The following is a 16,769-nucleotide window of genomic DNA, read 5'->3' as shown; positions in this document are numbered from 1 at the left end:
TGTGTGATAAACATATTGTGATCTAATGTAATGTAATTTACTTTTGGTGGACTTAGTAGTTTTTAATCTTGTATTATATATTGACATTTTATTTTAAGTATACTATAAATTTATTGGAAGCTTTGATTTTTGTGATACTTTTCATTTATTTCTGGTGTTGTAATTGTTTTACATTTTCAAAGATTTCCCTCTTTGTTCATTTTTTATGATTTGCAAACAGTTTACTAGTAGTGTTAATAATTTCTACCATTTGTACATCGGGAACCACTGAATTTGAAAAGCTAGGCTTGTCAATATAATTGTTTTCAACCATGTCTTTTCAACTATTTTAGCATTGCTATTAGATCATGTAGTTGTATTTAACTTGCTTATTTCCACTCTGATTTGTCCCCCACTCCTCCATATAATGGAAAAAGAACATTTGTTTCATTGGTGGTCCTCTTGTGCTATATATTTATGATAATTTTTGTCTCTGAAATATCTTTTTTTTTATTTCACACAAGAGCACCTCCCTTGCCTTTGTCTTTTCTTCATATTAATTCTTAGGGAGAAAGGCAAGGTGTAATAGTCCCTCTCATTTCTTCTATCACCTTAAGTTCTCATGGAAAGTTAAGTTCTTTTTGCCCCAGTAAATTGTTCTCACAGTAATAATAGGCACAAATATCAATATATACTTTTGTATGAATGCGTATGAGATATAAAACCTGTTGTTTTTCAAATATTTCTTTTTCTTTTAGTAAGTTGTAATACTTATAAAACTACTTAAATATAACCTTCTTGAAGAAAGGTTACCTTAAAATTGTTTTAAAGAGGCTTGACTGGCGTAGCTCAGTGGATTGAGCGCAGGCTGCGAACCAAAGCATCGCAGGTTCAATTCCCAGTCAGAGCACATGCCTCCGTTGCAGGCAACGGTCCCCAGCAACTGCACATTGATGTTTCTCTCTCTCTTTCTCCCTCCCTTCCCTCTCTAAAAATAAATAAATAAAGTCTAAAAAAATTGTTTTAAAGTATTTATATATAACAAAAAAATATATTCTAAAAACTTTTCTTAGAAATTATAAAATTGCTTAGTTTTTCTAGAAAAACTTGACTAGTCATTATTTCCACAGAATAGATCAAATAGATTTAAATATAATAATAGAATAGATAAAATAGATTTTTTAAATATGATTTAGAAAATTGGTATATGATATAATGGGTTATTTCCCCTTCTTTTTCAGGAACTCTTGGTGTGATAACAGAAGCTACAATAAAAATCAGACCACTCCCTGAATATCAAAAGTTTGGCTCAGTAGCTTTCCCTAATTTTGAACAAGGAGTAGCCTGTTTAAGGGAAATTGCAAAACAGGTAATAAATAAACAAACAAAAAACCAAACCCACACATATATTCTTAGATTTTTTAAATTCTGATGTATAATTGATTTTGATATGTCACATAGAATCTTCATATATAATTGTGTTGTATTTGTGGTTTTCACCTAGTCCTGTATCAAAAGGTAATATTTTAAAATCATCCTTTTAAATGCAGTTGCATTTTTTTTCAATAATTATACACCTATTTTTGGTTTGAAAAGTGCTGTGCAATTTTAAGCCAAGGTAAGATATATACTTGGGTTGATAGCTTTGAATGACTTTGCCTTTTATTTAATGTTATGCTTTCTTTTGTTATTTTTGGGTGAAATATTTTGTGATGAATTGAAGCAATATTTAATTTTTCTTAAGGCATTTATTGAAATTGAAATAAATGGCTGAATATCAGTGGCCCAGGAATTTAGAAATTATCTGTGGGCAGTCAATTCTTAGAATGTACTGCTACCAGGCTCTACTTTGTTTTATAGTGTTGCCTATTCTGTAGCTTAAACGAAGTGATACAATACAGGATAGCATCATATAACATAATGTATTTACTTATAACTGAAAGAATTTCCTTTCTTCCTTCCTTCTTTTAAAGGATATATTTTCAAGGGTCTTTAAAAGACTAGGTAATACAAAAGTAATTTTTTTCTCTATTTAGTTCTGTGCATCAGTGTGGAAATTCTCACATTTCTTTAGGCATTTGGTTCATTGTTTGAACTACAGTGGTTTGTGAAAAATTCTTTTTTCCACATTTTCTAAAAACAGGGGGAAGTTAAGAGAATATGTTTCAGCCTCTTCTTGCTTTCTCCAAACTCCTGGAGTTCTTTAATACTTCAACTATACTAGACTAGAATCTTGAAGGCCTGGGAGCTTTCTGATGTGATCTGTCATAGGTTATCTAACAGTTTACCAGTGCAGAGTGGAAGGAGCATCTGATGAGGCAAAGACATTTTAACCAGCAGGCACTCTATGTTGATGGTAGACTTGACGAGGTACTGACACAAAAAGTGGTGAGGAGCCCTGTCTTCCCACTATCCCAAGAGAACCACTGTTGTTTTAAAGAACATTTAAAATGAGGAAAAAACTATTTTAAAGAAATTTAATATGAGGGAAAAAAGTTATGTTTACCCACATAGTTACCATTTTCAGTGCTCTTTTATTCCATACACTCAGTTCAGTTTTGTTTTCTGAGAAACTCATTCTTCCTGATAGTTTCCCACTTTTAGGAAGTCCAGCTATATGGACTCATCACCTTATCTAACAGTTGACAAGGATGATTTTTATAATTTTCAAATGGCTTTTGTTACTTATCAGCTGGATTGCTTTTCCCATCAAGAATTAGCCATAGGGCCCTTAATCCTGAGTGTGTTACCTCTGGGCACAGGAGAGAGTTTAAAGAGAAGTGTAGTCCTAGAATCAACATGCTTGAACTTGTGGCCGGTCGCTTTGGTGGGGTTAAAGTATAAGTGAATGTTAAAGGCTGAAATCCTTATGAGAGTGCCCCTAGTTTACTAGCACTTTGGGGATGTATAGTAAGTATTATGCTATGTTCACTAAAATAATGAGATGGTAACAGAATTTAAAAGTAGGCTGATTGAATAAAGGAGTGGAGATAAGTTTTAGGAGTAAATATCTGAACACTGAGCAAGTCTTCTGTCACTTAAAGGCCAAGGAAAGTAAATTCAAATTTAAGACACCCCTGGTATTGAGAAGTGAAAGAACTACTTGTAGAGCATTGTGGTTTTGCCTAAGAGTTAATACCTAGAAAAATGGGAAGCTAAATAAAACCAAACATTTTCTACAAATAGATTGTATTTTTTTGTTAATTTCAAAATTTTCCTTAGTGGGTAATTTTTTTATTCCAGTATTTCTACTTTGCATTGTAATTTATTCGTTGTGTTAAGTTCTTTATTTTTATTTACTTTTTGTCTTTGCCAGGCTTGACTGTTCTCTCCCAAAAGCTTTATTATTAAAGATACAGTTCAGATTATTTTTCTTGTTCAAGTTTTGAATGCCATCTTTTAAATTGACCATTATTGCCTTTATGCTTTGTAGCAGAATAAACATAAATGCCAAATTAGATTTAAAAAATAATTACAGACTTTATAAAACTGGTCTGATTTGTATGTTTTCTATTTTCAACAAAAGATAAAAGTCACATTCAGTCTGTGTTGGTCCACCTCTGCCCCTACACAGTGCATCTGCTCTGTGGAGGACAGATTTAGTGTTGTTCTATGTCTTTGGTGTAGAAGTAGATGTATTTTATGTATTCCTGAGTGCTCCATCTGCTTTTCCACATTGCAAATGCTTGCGTATAATTATATCTAGGTTTTATTAATGAGAAGTAATATACATCAAAATCTTAAGTTTATAATTTCATTATAGTGAAAATGTTGGATTTAAACATAAATGATTGGTACAGTCTGATGTTTTTGTTATAATTACAATATGCTCTGGTAGAAAGTAACAGAGAAGAACTACTTGTGCCCAGAAAAAGCAAGTGGTAAAATTTTCCTTCATCCTTGCATAAGCCAGTGAAAATTGTCCTTTAATTTGTTCAAACAAACTCTTTGGATATTCACACAGTGACCATAATCTAAATTCACTACAAAATAAACTATATTGAATTATCTTGGATAAATAAAGGCAATGATTGATAGAAAGCACCACCCTGTGGTTAAAAAGCAGATCAAAAGGAAAGCTCCTTTCTAATCAATAGTTTCAACAATTTGTTTTTTTTGTACTTAATAACAGACAATTTTCAGGGATAAACACCATGTGACTAGAAAGCTTGCCTTACTTGAAACTGATTGAAAAGCCCAGATAATATTTTATTCTCAAATACTGCTCTTATGAGTGAAACAATTGAGTTACCTCACTGTTTGGAGAACCTACATCTTTTACTACAGTGGACATGTAGAGAAATATTATTGTTTACCTTACCTGGGAATGGGTAAATGCTAGCATTGTGGTTTATGTGCATTTACATACTAGTTTATAGAATGTACAGATTTCACATGACAAGGGTGTTATTGTATGTGCTTCCCTGCTTTGTAACAGTATTCTCAGGCAGAAAAGTTGAGAAAATTACCAGGTTTTTGGCACTAGTCATTGTTCAATTTGCAATTTGGATTTTCAGCTGATAACAGAATTAAGATCCATTAAAATAGATGGTACATGTTTTATGATTGTGCCAAATTCCTGATTGAATAATGAGTTGGCTGCTTGTAATTCCTCACTGTCATTTCATAGCACTTCCATTTTTGCAATATTTTCAGACTCAAGTTGATTTTGAAATGGGATGTATTTTGGATGAGTAGCTTTTGGAAAGGAGCCTATGTGATTGTTCCCAAATAGCTCAGTGGGCTCTGTATATTTTCACCACTGTTCTTACTGAAGGGAATAAATTGAGCGACCTTATACTGGCAGCGGAAGGATTCTGCTAAGGTCTGATCTGATCTTTGTCCATGTGAGGAATTGCCCTCTTTCAGTACTTCACTACCTTGTGAGGAGCTAGAAAGGAAGATTAATGTGATTCTGTCTCATAAGTGGCAGTCCAGTACAGTCTGCACCTTTACTCAGTAGAAGGGTAAGTGACTTTTAAGACTTTCTTAGAAAGTAGATTTCCTACCGAAGCCTCTCCAAAGGCAGAAAATTGTTTTTTAACCACAAGATCAGTGTCGGGTATAATATTTTGTTACTCTCTTTTATCGTTTGCTTAAAAATGACTTGAAGGAAAACAGTGTTGAAACAAGCTCAAAGCAGTCCTTGAAGTTCGGGGGTTTTTTTCCTCCCCCCAATAAAAAGTAGGCGTTATGCCCTGTGGTACTGAGAGATGAACATTTGTGGCACGAATTAGCATGCGTTCTTCCAAAAACTGTTTTTCTCAGTGTGAGAACTAGGTTTTTAGAATTATAGATTAAAAGGCAGCTTTTTCTCTCACTACTTTTTGAAAAGGGATGGCTCTTTCTACTTACCATCACCTTTATTTTAAACTGTTTTAAATTGACAGGGTGTTTTTTTCCTAATGAGTGTAGACCATGATTTGGGAAGAAATAACATAGGTTATGTTTGACATCTCAGAATGTTATACTTCCAGATTGTTCTGTTTTCAGCTTAATTTATCTTGGAGGGGTTCAAATAAATTGAAAGGAGTTAGGTTTAGCACTTATACTATAAAACAATTAAAACTTGGGAATAATTTGTTACATGTAGAAAATGGAATTGTCATTTTAAATCTTTTTTTAAATTATATTTTTTCTCTCTCTGAAGCAGAGAGAATAACCTAGCCAAATGTTCAGTTAATTGGTTTTACTGTGCAATCCAGCAAAATATATTAAACTTGAAGACAGTTATAAGACATGCTCTTGACCGTGTTCTGAGGAGCTACTCAGAACAAGTAATTACACCCCTGCTAAACTGAAAATGTAAAATTAATGGGGAGACTGTTTGGTATTAACTTTGGCCCTTCTGTCAATATAAGTGGAGAGAAGTATCTACTCTATAATCTGCATTATTTCATTCCTTAAAACCGAGAGATAATTCTCATTAAAAAAAAAGTTCTTGTTCACAATGTAGACTCCTAGTAAAAGTTCTTGTTTAAATGTACAGTATGACATTTCAAATAGGACCAGCTATACCAATAGCCTTAAACATTGTTGATTTCATCTGCGGTATTAATTCTTATCAGTTAGAGAAAGAACTAATTCTGTCTGCATCTTAAATTTTTATATCTAGAAATTTGCATTTAATACAATTCTCTTTCACATACCCTTTTTTTCACATATCCTTTTTTGAATTATTGTATTGTATCTTTTATATGAGATAGTATGGTTTTTAACTTTATATCCAACACAGTATAATGGATTATGTAAATTAAAAAGACATGGTTCTTGTCTTCTAGTAATAACTAAGGATGTTGCCTATTATGCGTTTTTCAGTGTTTAAATTTGTGTATAGCTTTGTACAAGTAGTTTTGTTTTGAAGCATTGGCTTCTGATACAGTATGAGATTAGTGGAGTGTCTCTGAAATAGTCTCCTGGCTAAGAAATTTGGTCTGTTCTGGAATCAGCACAGAAAGTTTTACTACTTGAAGAAACAAATCTTTTCAATTCAAAGATGATTTGAATTGAAATCATCTTTAACCATGGTACCAGAAATGTAGGACTGCCATCTAGTGCTTATATTTTTTAGTTTATCCTGGTGGACTCAGCACAGTGGAAATTCTACACATTTAAAATGTATTAAAAGACACCTTGAGCCCTGGCTGGCATAGCTCAGTGGATTGAGTGCGGGCTGTGAACCAAGGTGTTGCAGGTTTGATTCCCAGTCAGGGTACATGCCAGGGTTGCAGGCCATGGCCCCCAGCAACTGCACATTCCTGTTTCTCTCTCTCTCTCTCTTTTTCCCTCCCTTCCCTCTCTAAAAATAAGTAAATAAATATTTTTTAAAAAGACACCTTGAATAACATGCAAATTCTGGTTTTCTCTGTGAAAAGGAAGAGGTATGACTTGGCTCTATAAAAACAAATTTTGCAGAAATCTTTTGATGTGTTTCTTACAGGAACTACTTGGAGGAGATGGTTAGATTGAGAAATCTGTTGCTTTTAAGTTAGTTCAGAGACTTCTAAGTAAATAAGACTAATCAGAGTGGTGGTTTTATTTTTCAGTTTATATATTTAAGTAAATTTCTGTTTGCACAATAATATCATTAAAGGGATGAAATTGCCAGCTATTTAACTTAGTCTTATACTCATGCTTTGAGGCCAGTGTGGTTTTTTATTTTCTCTTTGCTCAGATAAAACAGTAATACTGACATTTATTAGCCCATAGTGATCCATTTCTCTTACCCATTCAGACTAGTAAGTATTAATACACTTTAGGTACAAGTGAGTATATATTAGAGATTATCTAGTAAGGGCACATTTATTACAGTAGGAAAGAAGTCAGTTATTTCATTAACTACAGTTCAAGTAAGCAATTTTCCTGTGAGTATTTCTTGAATTCTCTGAATATATCTTTAACTCACTGTTGCACATGGTAAAAATATTCCCTCACGTTAGTTCTGATCACTTACCACCAGGGGTCACTTTAACTCAAGGACCCTTTCCCCCCTTTCCTAATCTAATTGAATAGCATGGGAGTGAATTTAGAGCTGAGATTCTCAGAATTTGTGATGTCTCTAACTTTTAAAGGAAATGTTTTGAGGTTTCTTTAACCTACCAAATTAGTTTTCATAGCAAATGAAACATAATCTAATCTTAACTAAAGGTATCATAACCAGGAACGTTGTTTTGTTTTTTAAATTCTAGTAATATATAGTAACATTTAATTATAGTAAAATGGTCTGTTGATAGGAACTCCTATTTAATTAGCTCTGTAGTGACAACTTCTAATTTAAAAATTTAAGAAACCTTTTCTGCTTTGTATTTTTAGAATGTTGTACAATGATTTATAAATTATCAATTACCAGAGGACTAGAAAGCAATCTAGATACTGTGTTTTTTTAAATTTGAGTGCTTTACATCTGAGAATTTATTTGTGATAGTAACTGAAAAACTACATTTACTGATTTTTAAAATATGCAGCAGTATTAAAACATGAGACTTAATAAAATTGTTGTTTGATTTTGATAATTTTCAAGTCAGTGTTGAAAACTAATTTATTAATTATCTAAAGACAAAAAATTCTTTAGCTTCTTACTCTTTTTTGATAGTGTAAGTGTGTAACCTTCTACTGTGCCTCAGTATAAATAGAAACAGTGTATGACTGTCTAGTTCATGTGACTCAGCTATCAATTTAAAAGCACATTCAATGTAACTGAATATTGGTTGCTATATGTAGCAAGTGACCTAAAGCTTTCTTATTTTTTCCTTCTTTTTAATTTGTAAATTTTAAGTATATTGAAACTTTGAGAGAATAGTATGGTAATCACCTGTATATCCATCTTGTGTATTCAACAGTTAACTTTCTGGTCTGTTTTATATGTTTGTGTATGTTTTCTGGACCACTTGAAATTAAGCTGGAGACTCAGTGTGGCACTTGACCTCTAAATACTTACAAAAGAAAAAGTGTTCTTTATAACCACAGTACTGCTATCATGCCTAAGAAAATCAGCAGTGATTTCTTAATGTCATCTAATATTCATTCAATGATCAATTTATTCCAGTTTTCCTTAAGGTGTATTTTGTGGATAGTGTTGTCAAACTAAGGCTGTGTCAAGGCCTGCATATTGTATTTTAGTTGTTTTAGAGGTTGGATTCCCCTAGACGTTTACTATACTAAATGGCATATATTCTTTCCTCCATTTTCTGATGTATATATGCCTGTGTTGGTTGTTTTCATTAATAACACCTGCCATGGATACAGGCGAAGGAGAATCTGAGTGGCAATAGGATATGGAATTTACAAGTTGTTGACAGGAATTTAAAATGTTTTTTTTTAAATAATGACAGAATAGTTCTGAATTCTTTCTCATATTTTGCTGGTGTACTTAAGCCAAGACATATAAATATGTATGTTATATCCTATTTTATGAAGAAAAGAAACTTGGTTTAATCAGTATTCATGTGTTTTGTTAGATATTGATGTGCCCAATTTAATAAAGACATTTCAGGAAAATTGATGCTCCTTTGGTATTTGGAAGCTGGTAATGTTTTTAGAGGCATTAACCCAACTACACTGATCCCTTTATACCAAGATTTGACATTACTCAGGTAGTAGATTTTTTATTTTATTTTATAACAATATACTTTTAATAAGATCAGGAAGTAGCAAAGAAGGTAGTTTTCATGTAATTTTTTATTTCAACTGTGTCTTTATAGCTTTGTGTTTTAAGTGATTTTGCGGGGGGTGGGCAGCTGTGTGGTGTATTTGAAATATTGCTCACTCAGCAGTCAGATGTCTTGGTTGTAGTTCTCTTTACTGTTTAATAGACATCCGACCTCTGGGAAGTCTTTTCATCTCTTTGGTTTTTGTGTCCTTACCTATAAAATTGGGGACTGCTACCCTGACAGGGTTGTTTCTCATATTAAATAAAGACATAAGAAAATAGCTTGGAAATCATAGGATTATCAAGTATAAGATAATGTTATTGTTAAGCTGTATATATGAAATTGCCTAATATTGTTTCTTTAGATTTGGCAGTGACTTTTTTATATAGATTGAATTACCTCACCTTTAGTTTCAAAGTGGAGTAAATAAGTTGTATAGTATTTATAATAAGAAACTAGTCATTTTGCTGGGTGAAATAAAATGTGTATTATGAATTGTTTTAAAAATGAAGTATTCGTCCAGTTAAAAGAAAGTAATAGCAAAAATATTGTTATACACAGTTAAAAGTGTATATTAAGTTTGGTTCTTTTGAGTGGTTCCCATAAGTCTCAACATAGTGTTGGTACAAATTTTATTGATAAATGGTAATACTCAGAAGATAAATATTTTAATTTGAAAGCAACCTCTTGGTAGCAGATTAACCATGTTAAAAATTTGCGTAGAAAATAAAAATCCCATTTAGGGTGCAGCTCATTTTAATTCTATGGAAAAATTGTAACTAACTTAAACCTTGTTAGTGTTGGTATTGTAGTGTTTTACATTACAAATTAATATAAATATCTGCTTTCCTTGTTTTTCTTCTCTTGCAGCTTTTATTGTGTGCCTAAATAAACATGATACTGGTGCAGTTTTAGATGTTTTAGATACATAATCTTATGCTTCAGAGTTTTGTTGCTGTTTTTATACAGATAGCCTTGAAAGATCTTAGAATTCTAGATACTATCTGATAGTTTTTCTATGTACTATGAAAAGAGATAAAAAGAAGAAACAATTCTTAGACTTATCTATGAAGAAAGATGACATTCATGTTTTACCCGTCTAGCTTCTTTACCTTATTAAATTTATATCACATTTTTTTTTCTTTTAAACCAGAGATGTGCTCCTGCATCTATTCGCCTCATGGATAACCAGCAGTTTCAGTTTGGTAAGTAAGAAATGGTGATTTTAATCTGCTTATTAAGCCACATGAATTTATGAAATACATGTTATGTGCCAGGAAGACTACTGAGTGCAGAGCTAGAATGACGAACATCATGGTTCCTATCCTTTGAGAAGCTCTCTGTCTAATGAGGACAGAGAATTCTGTGAATGAATGAATGAATGAATGAATGCAGAGTGTTGGAGGTGCTGTGAAAGAAGATGACGCTGGCTACCCTGGTGTGCAAGTGAGGGCTGGTTGATGGCCTGCCTGATTTTCCTTGGGGGGTGGGGGAGATAAGAAAGGCTTCTTAAAAGACGGTGATTCTTGAGCTAAATCTTAAAAGGTGAATAGAAATTTGCCTGAGATGTTCTCTTCCTCTTTCTACTACCAAGTTTGTTCACTTATCAGAAAAAAAAGGAAGTTGTAAAACCTAAGTGGCACATTTTAGTTTTGTGTGGCGCATAGAGGTTATGGTGAAAGTTGTCACAGGAGTTCAAGCTGGATGGGTGGACTTTGCAGGGTAGATTTGTCAGGCAAGGGGTTTCTTTGTAGAGGGAATAAAACAAATCAACTTTATATTTTAGGAAGCTTATTATGCTAGCATTATGCGGATAGATTAGAATGGTGCCAGCAGGAAGCAGGAGTTGAAATGGTTAAAGAGGCCAATTTGGGGGCCTTGATCAGGGCCCCACTTCAGCAGCAGTGAAGGTGGAGAGTGAGGGATAGATTTATGAAAGGCCTGCTTGCCAACTGGATGTAGAAGGTTAAATAAAGGTAAGAGTTGAGGGCGACTGCCAGATTTGATTTGACCAATTGGATTGGTAGATAACAGTCTAGAAGAGATGATGACTTTGGGGAAAAGACATTACAACAGGTTGCATTTCAGGTGCCATTGGGGTAATCAGATGGAGAATTCAGTAGCAGGAAACTCTTTTTGCTCCCTATTCTGGTTAAAGTGTTAAACTTTCTGACACAATTTTTCATCTTTCAATTCTGTTTTTACTTCTTCTATATATTTTCCATAAATTCTAATTTAGTTGGGATTTAAATTTACAGAATTTAAGTACCCTCAAAACAGTCCATAAGATTATGGGAATGATTGCTCAATAATAAATACAAAGGCTAAGATAGACAGATTTTTGTTCGTTCCATCTGAGTGTAGTTTAGATTTAATTGAAGTTTTCTATGTCCGTTTCTCATTCATTTTTATGTCTCCTGAATCTATTATGTAACATGTTGACTGACTTAATCATTAAATTAGCAAAATAGGTTAAACAAATCTTGGATAGCACATAGCTTAGTGCTAATGTTAGTAAGCACATTATCAGTAGCGCAATTTATCAAGTATCTCCTCACAGCTATTCAAGGTGGTATTCCTAGTTTACAAACTACTCAAAGGTATAAAATTTCAGTCCAAGTTCACAAGTTAGAGCTGTGGTGGAGCTGGATTTAAACCCAGATGTGCCTGATCCACTGTCTCAGATTACTTCTTTGAAACATAGATGCTTGTTAAATCCCTTTAAATTATTTAATTAACACTATAACAACACAAAATCCACTAATCAAACTGTCCAGCTAGTAAACTTGGAAACCAGTTATTTTATTTACTGTAAAAGATAAAACACAATAGCTGGAATATATTTTGAATATAATCAATTTGATAGGTAACATTAATTAGAGAATAAGTGAAAGCTAATATGCCCAATTGATAGTAATACTTGACCTACTTAAAAGTTAGTATCGCTGTTACAATAATATGCTTTAAAGGTATCACATCAACTCAGTATCAGGAGTATATGTGACTACCTCCCACTAGCGTTTACAGAAATTGTACAATGTGTTAAGATGAAGATATGCCCTTAGGATTAATTTACATCAGTCATAACATTTGGAGTCTTCATACCTTATGTAAAGATTATGTGAATCAAGAGACTTTTTAAGGAACATACAATTTCACATTATTGCAAGAACACAACATACACACTCACACATTTATATTTATATGTTTATTTCCAATTGTTAAAGTAGAATGAATACTATTTGTGACAGAGAGTGAATATTTTGATGATATTGTATTTCTGACTTTAATCATGCTAGAAATGGTATGTATTAAAGCACTGGTTATTCTAGAGAAGCATCTCTGACAGGTTACAATAAAAGAAAAATAAACCCCCCAAACAAACCTCTTAAGATCCAGGAGCTCAGGAGCTCAGAAAGATTGCTAGGTTAGTCCTTAGATAATCTGCCCTACGTTTTTGTTGTGGTTTGCTTTGTTCAGTTTCAGCGTGGATACCTAATTCTTAGCCTCTGGTGAAGACTTCATGTTAGTTGTTTTTTTATATAATGCAGTTTCGTATTATAATCAATAGAAATGTAATACATATTCCAGATTCAGACTCTCATTAAAAAAAGGTGAATGGGAAAAAAAAAGACTGCAAGTAATAGTTTCTTCCCAGAATTTTGTTTGTTTTTCAGAAAACTAGTTTGCTATGTATACCTATTTTAAAGAAGGAACCCACACTGTAAACATAAACTGAATCCCCAAACCCTAAAGCCTCTTTTTAATAATAAAATTTTTATTTGAAGATAATTTTAGACCCACTAGGGGCTTTAAAAATTTTTATAAAAATTCTGTGTAAATGGTATGCTTGAATTTTTTGAGTTGGACTTGTATCACTAAGGCCAGATGTGTGACTCTTAAATATAGCAGTCATGAGAGTTAAGAAGTTGCTACTCTGAAAACAATGAGAAAACAGTAAAGACTTTCACTCAATTAAGCTCAATCTGCAGGCAGAGATGTTAATTTAACAGACTCTGAGACCCCATTCATGGTATTTTGGCAATTTTAACTCTCGGGGTGTGATTAAGGAAGCAATTACTAGTTTTATGCCAAGAATTCTAGATGAAATAAGAATTAATTAAGAAACAACCTTAAATGTGGTATTGGCTCCATATTTGGTTATAGTTCTGCATGGTTTCTGCATAATTAAAAAAATAAAAGTAAAACCAGTCACCATTGGGTGGTCTTAATGAAATAAAAATTAATGAAGTGATTTTACTATGCATAAAGTATACCATTGAAAGAAAACCTAAACTATGTGTAGTATTAATTACATACAGTAATTTGAGTTTAAAAAAAAACAAGAAGGGATTTTATAAGCAAAAATCTGTGACTTTTGAAAGAAAATAAAGGTAAAAGATAAAGATCTTAATATCAATATGTCATATGTAATAGATTTTTAAAATTAAGGTTATGAAAACATTCACTTTTCTCTTGATCTTCTGAAAACATATAATTTGTTATTAATTTGAAGTACTAATTTTTTCCTTCTTAGGTCATGCTCTTAAACCTCAGGTTTCCTCTATTTTTACATCATTTTTGGATGGATTAAAAAAGTTTTATATTACAAAGGTAAGAATTTTCTTTTATAAAATGCTAAAATTTTAAGTGATTAGGATATTAATTGATTTTTGTTTCCTGCCTTCTGCCCCTCACAGAGTACCTGTTATAAGTATGTTTTTCCATGTTTCTGCATACATTTCATACTTATTATATTCTGTGTTAAATATTTTATCAAAGTAAATCAATGATGCATTTGATTTCAGAAATTAAATTTTTTTTTCAGGTTTGAAGTACCTAAAAAATAACACTGCATTAAACAGTTTTATGCATGGAACACTTTTTATAGTTTGAATTTTTTCCATTATAGTAGATATCTAGTAGTGAAATAAAAATCAGGGTTTAAAAAAAATAACAATGGATTTGCTAAATTCCTTTCATAAAGGTTTCTACCAGCTTCCACTATCATGGGCAATACACTTGTACCATTTTTCTGTTGCATCCTTGCTGTTGTTGCTTAGTAGGATTTTTGTTTTATGTTCTAAATTTACTGAATCTAGGGGGAATAGTACTTCATTTTAGTGGATGTCTCCTGAAACTCCAGTGAGACTGACCATTTCCCTATATTTGCTAGATACAATTTTTGTGTGAATTAGATGAATAGGGTTATTGCTCCAGGGTGGGAGCCTCATGTTTTTCTTGGTGCTTTGGTGTGTGGAATTATTAGATGCCTTTGTGTATATGTTGTAAATAATTTTTCCAGTCAGTGAATCCCTTTAAATAAAGGTTTTTCTTTTTGTTGCAAAAGTTTTAAATTTTTATATATTTTCCTCTGATTAATTACTTCTAAGCTTAGAAAAGCCTTCCTTCCTCCAGAACTATGAGTAGGACCATTTTATTCTCTCGCGCTATTTTGTTAAGTGGGAATTCAATTTTTTTTTATTACTATTTAAGCTTTTTTGTTTTTATGATGTGAGATAAAGATCTATATATTGTAATCTTTACCTCTTCCTCCCCCAGTTGCTAACCAGTTGTGACCAGTTGAGAACCATTTACTAACCCCTGCCTCTCCTACACTGATTTACCATGTCCACATCTTATATACTTATCCAAGAAATAGACTCCCTTTTAATGTATCAAAATCTTTTTCATGATCTTAATGAGCTTTTTGTTCCTAAAAAAGTAAATGGATTTTATTGCTGTAGGTCTAGTACTTCTTTTTTTTTTTTTTTTAATTTTCCTGCTACCACTGTCACTTACCTGTTTATTATCTTGGAAAAATTTTAGAAACTTAACCATATGAGAAAGTCTGTTGAGATTTTTATTAGAATTAAGATAAACTAGTTTATTAATTTGGCAAGAGTTCGCAGGTTTTATAATACTTAGTTTATGCATTCAGGAACATATGTCTTAAATCTTTTAGACATGTGTTTCCTCATGAACTTAGCTGTTTTAAGATTATTCTTAGGTGTTTTGCATTTTAATTTTATTCATAAAGTCTCCTTTGAAAATGTTATTTAATAAGAGTTATTGTAGTATTTAAGCATGCTATTGGTTTTTACTCCCCCCCATCCTTTATTATTTTCTATCATTTTGGTAGTTTTATTGGATTCTTTCTTATAGTTACAATTCTTACAAGTTATTTGTTGTGTTTACATACCAATATGTCATTATAGTTGACACCGAGGCATACGTTGAAGTGAAGTGTTTTTTTCATAGTTTTATTATATTTTGATGACATGAATAGGTGTACAAAACATTCTTTTGGTTGCCAGTGAAAGTTCCAAAGTTCAATTTTTAAAGAGCTGCTGTGTTTGAGCCCAGATTAGAAGGAAAAAAGGAACAAAATGTATTTTGATTTACTCTTTTATAGAATAAGATTTATCTGTAATAATAATTTTTTTTGTAGTTTAAAGGATTTGATCCAAGTCAGATCAGTGTCGCTACATTACTGTTTGAGGGGGACCGTGAGAAGGTTCTTCAGCATGAAAAACAAGTGTATGACATTGCTGCAAAATTTGGGTATGGCTTTCACTTCAAAATACCAAGAGAAAGTTAAGCTAAAATTCTGATATCTCCAAGCAGTTGTTAATGTTCCCTTTCTAGTATTAAATTTGTGGTAGTATAACTTAACATGTTGTGTTGGTTTATTTAAAAAATTTGTAGGAAGTTAGATTGCTGTGTTGCTCTTATTTGTGTGTACTTAATTAATATATGATTTCTTAATATAACTGTATATAATCATTTACATGATTATATTAAATACTGTATTTTTCCATTAATGCTAATTCTATAACATTTGCTATTTATTGCGCTAGAGTGAAATAGGAAAAAAGTTTATAGTCATATTATAATTTAGTGGTAGAAATATATACAGGGTCTGACACAAAACACGCTCCTTGTTTATTACAAAATCGTAAGTGTGTAATTGTTAATAACAATATCACACAATGGCACACCATATGACATTTTAAGTGAAATGTTCAAATTAAAACTAAATTGTTATACCTATATTATTACCCTACCAACTACACTCAACCAGGCATTACTTCTGCCAGACCCTGTATATAAAAATGCTGTAATTATGTTTTTGAAAGGAAATTGTGTTTAATCAAAAGTATTTGATAAATTACCTGTGCTCTACCCCCTGTCACTTACTGTTTTATGCTAGTATAAAGAAGCAGAAAACATTTCATGTCTATAACCAACTGAATAATGATTGGGTGGTTTCTTTTTGTCTGCTTGATGGATTATAAGATTGATCTATGGGAACTATAGTGAAAATGCCATTTATCAGGACTCCATTTATTTTCCTTTTTTAAATATATAAACTAACAGTTTTCTGGTTACCTGTCTTTTTTTTCTCCTCTAGAACTTAAAATATATCACATACATTATACTTAATTTGAATTCTTTGTGAATATTTTTATTCTTGGTGAATTTTAATTTTTAGGTATTTGGCAGAACCATTCTGTCAATTTTATTTAATTTGACCCATCAACTGTCGTGAACTGTCTGTTAATGTCATGCCAGTTTTGTTTTTCTCCTTGAACACCAGCTACTTACAACTTAAAAGTAAGAATGAATCATCCTTAAGAT

At 32.1% G+C, this 16,769-nt stretch overlaps 1 protein-coding gene across 1 annotated transcript in view; it reads left to right on the top strand.

Annotated features, from left to right (window-relative positions):
* The window catches only part of AGPS (alkylglycerone phosphate synthase), a 144,119-nt gene that overhangs the window by 89,146 nt on the left and 38,204 nt on the right, over positions 1 to 16,769 (top strand). The window contains exons 11-14 of the mRNA XM_045838437.1: positions 1,221 to 1,348; positions 10,282 to 10,333; positions 13,666 to 13,742; positions 15,580 to 15,692. Coding sequence (XP_045694393.1) covers positions 1,221 to 1,348; positions 10,282 to 10,333; positions 13,666 to 13,742; positions 15,580 to 15,692 — 370 coding nt within the window. The remainder of the gene's footprint in view (positions 1 to 1,220; positions 1,349 to 10,281; positions 10,334 to 13,665; positions 13,743 to 15,579; positions 15,693 to 16,769) is intronic.

This window comes from Phyllostomus hastatus, unplaced genomic scaffold, assembly GCF_019186645.2.
Source record: "Phyllostomus hastatus isolate PE091 unplaced genomic scaffold, TTU_PhHast_1.1 phas_contig_1, whole genome shotgun sequence".
Lineage (NCBI taxonomy): Eukaryota > Metazoa > Chordata > Mammalia > Chiroptera > Phyllostomidae > Phyllostomus > Phyllostomus hastatus.
The sequence above is the reverse complement of the archived record's forward strand: the minus strand, read 5'-3'. Positions and strand labels throughout refer to the sequence as shown.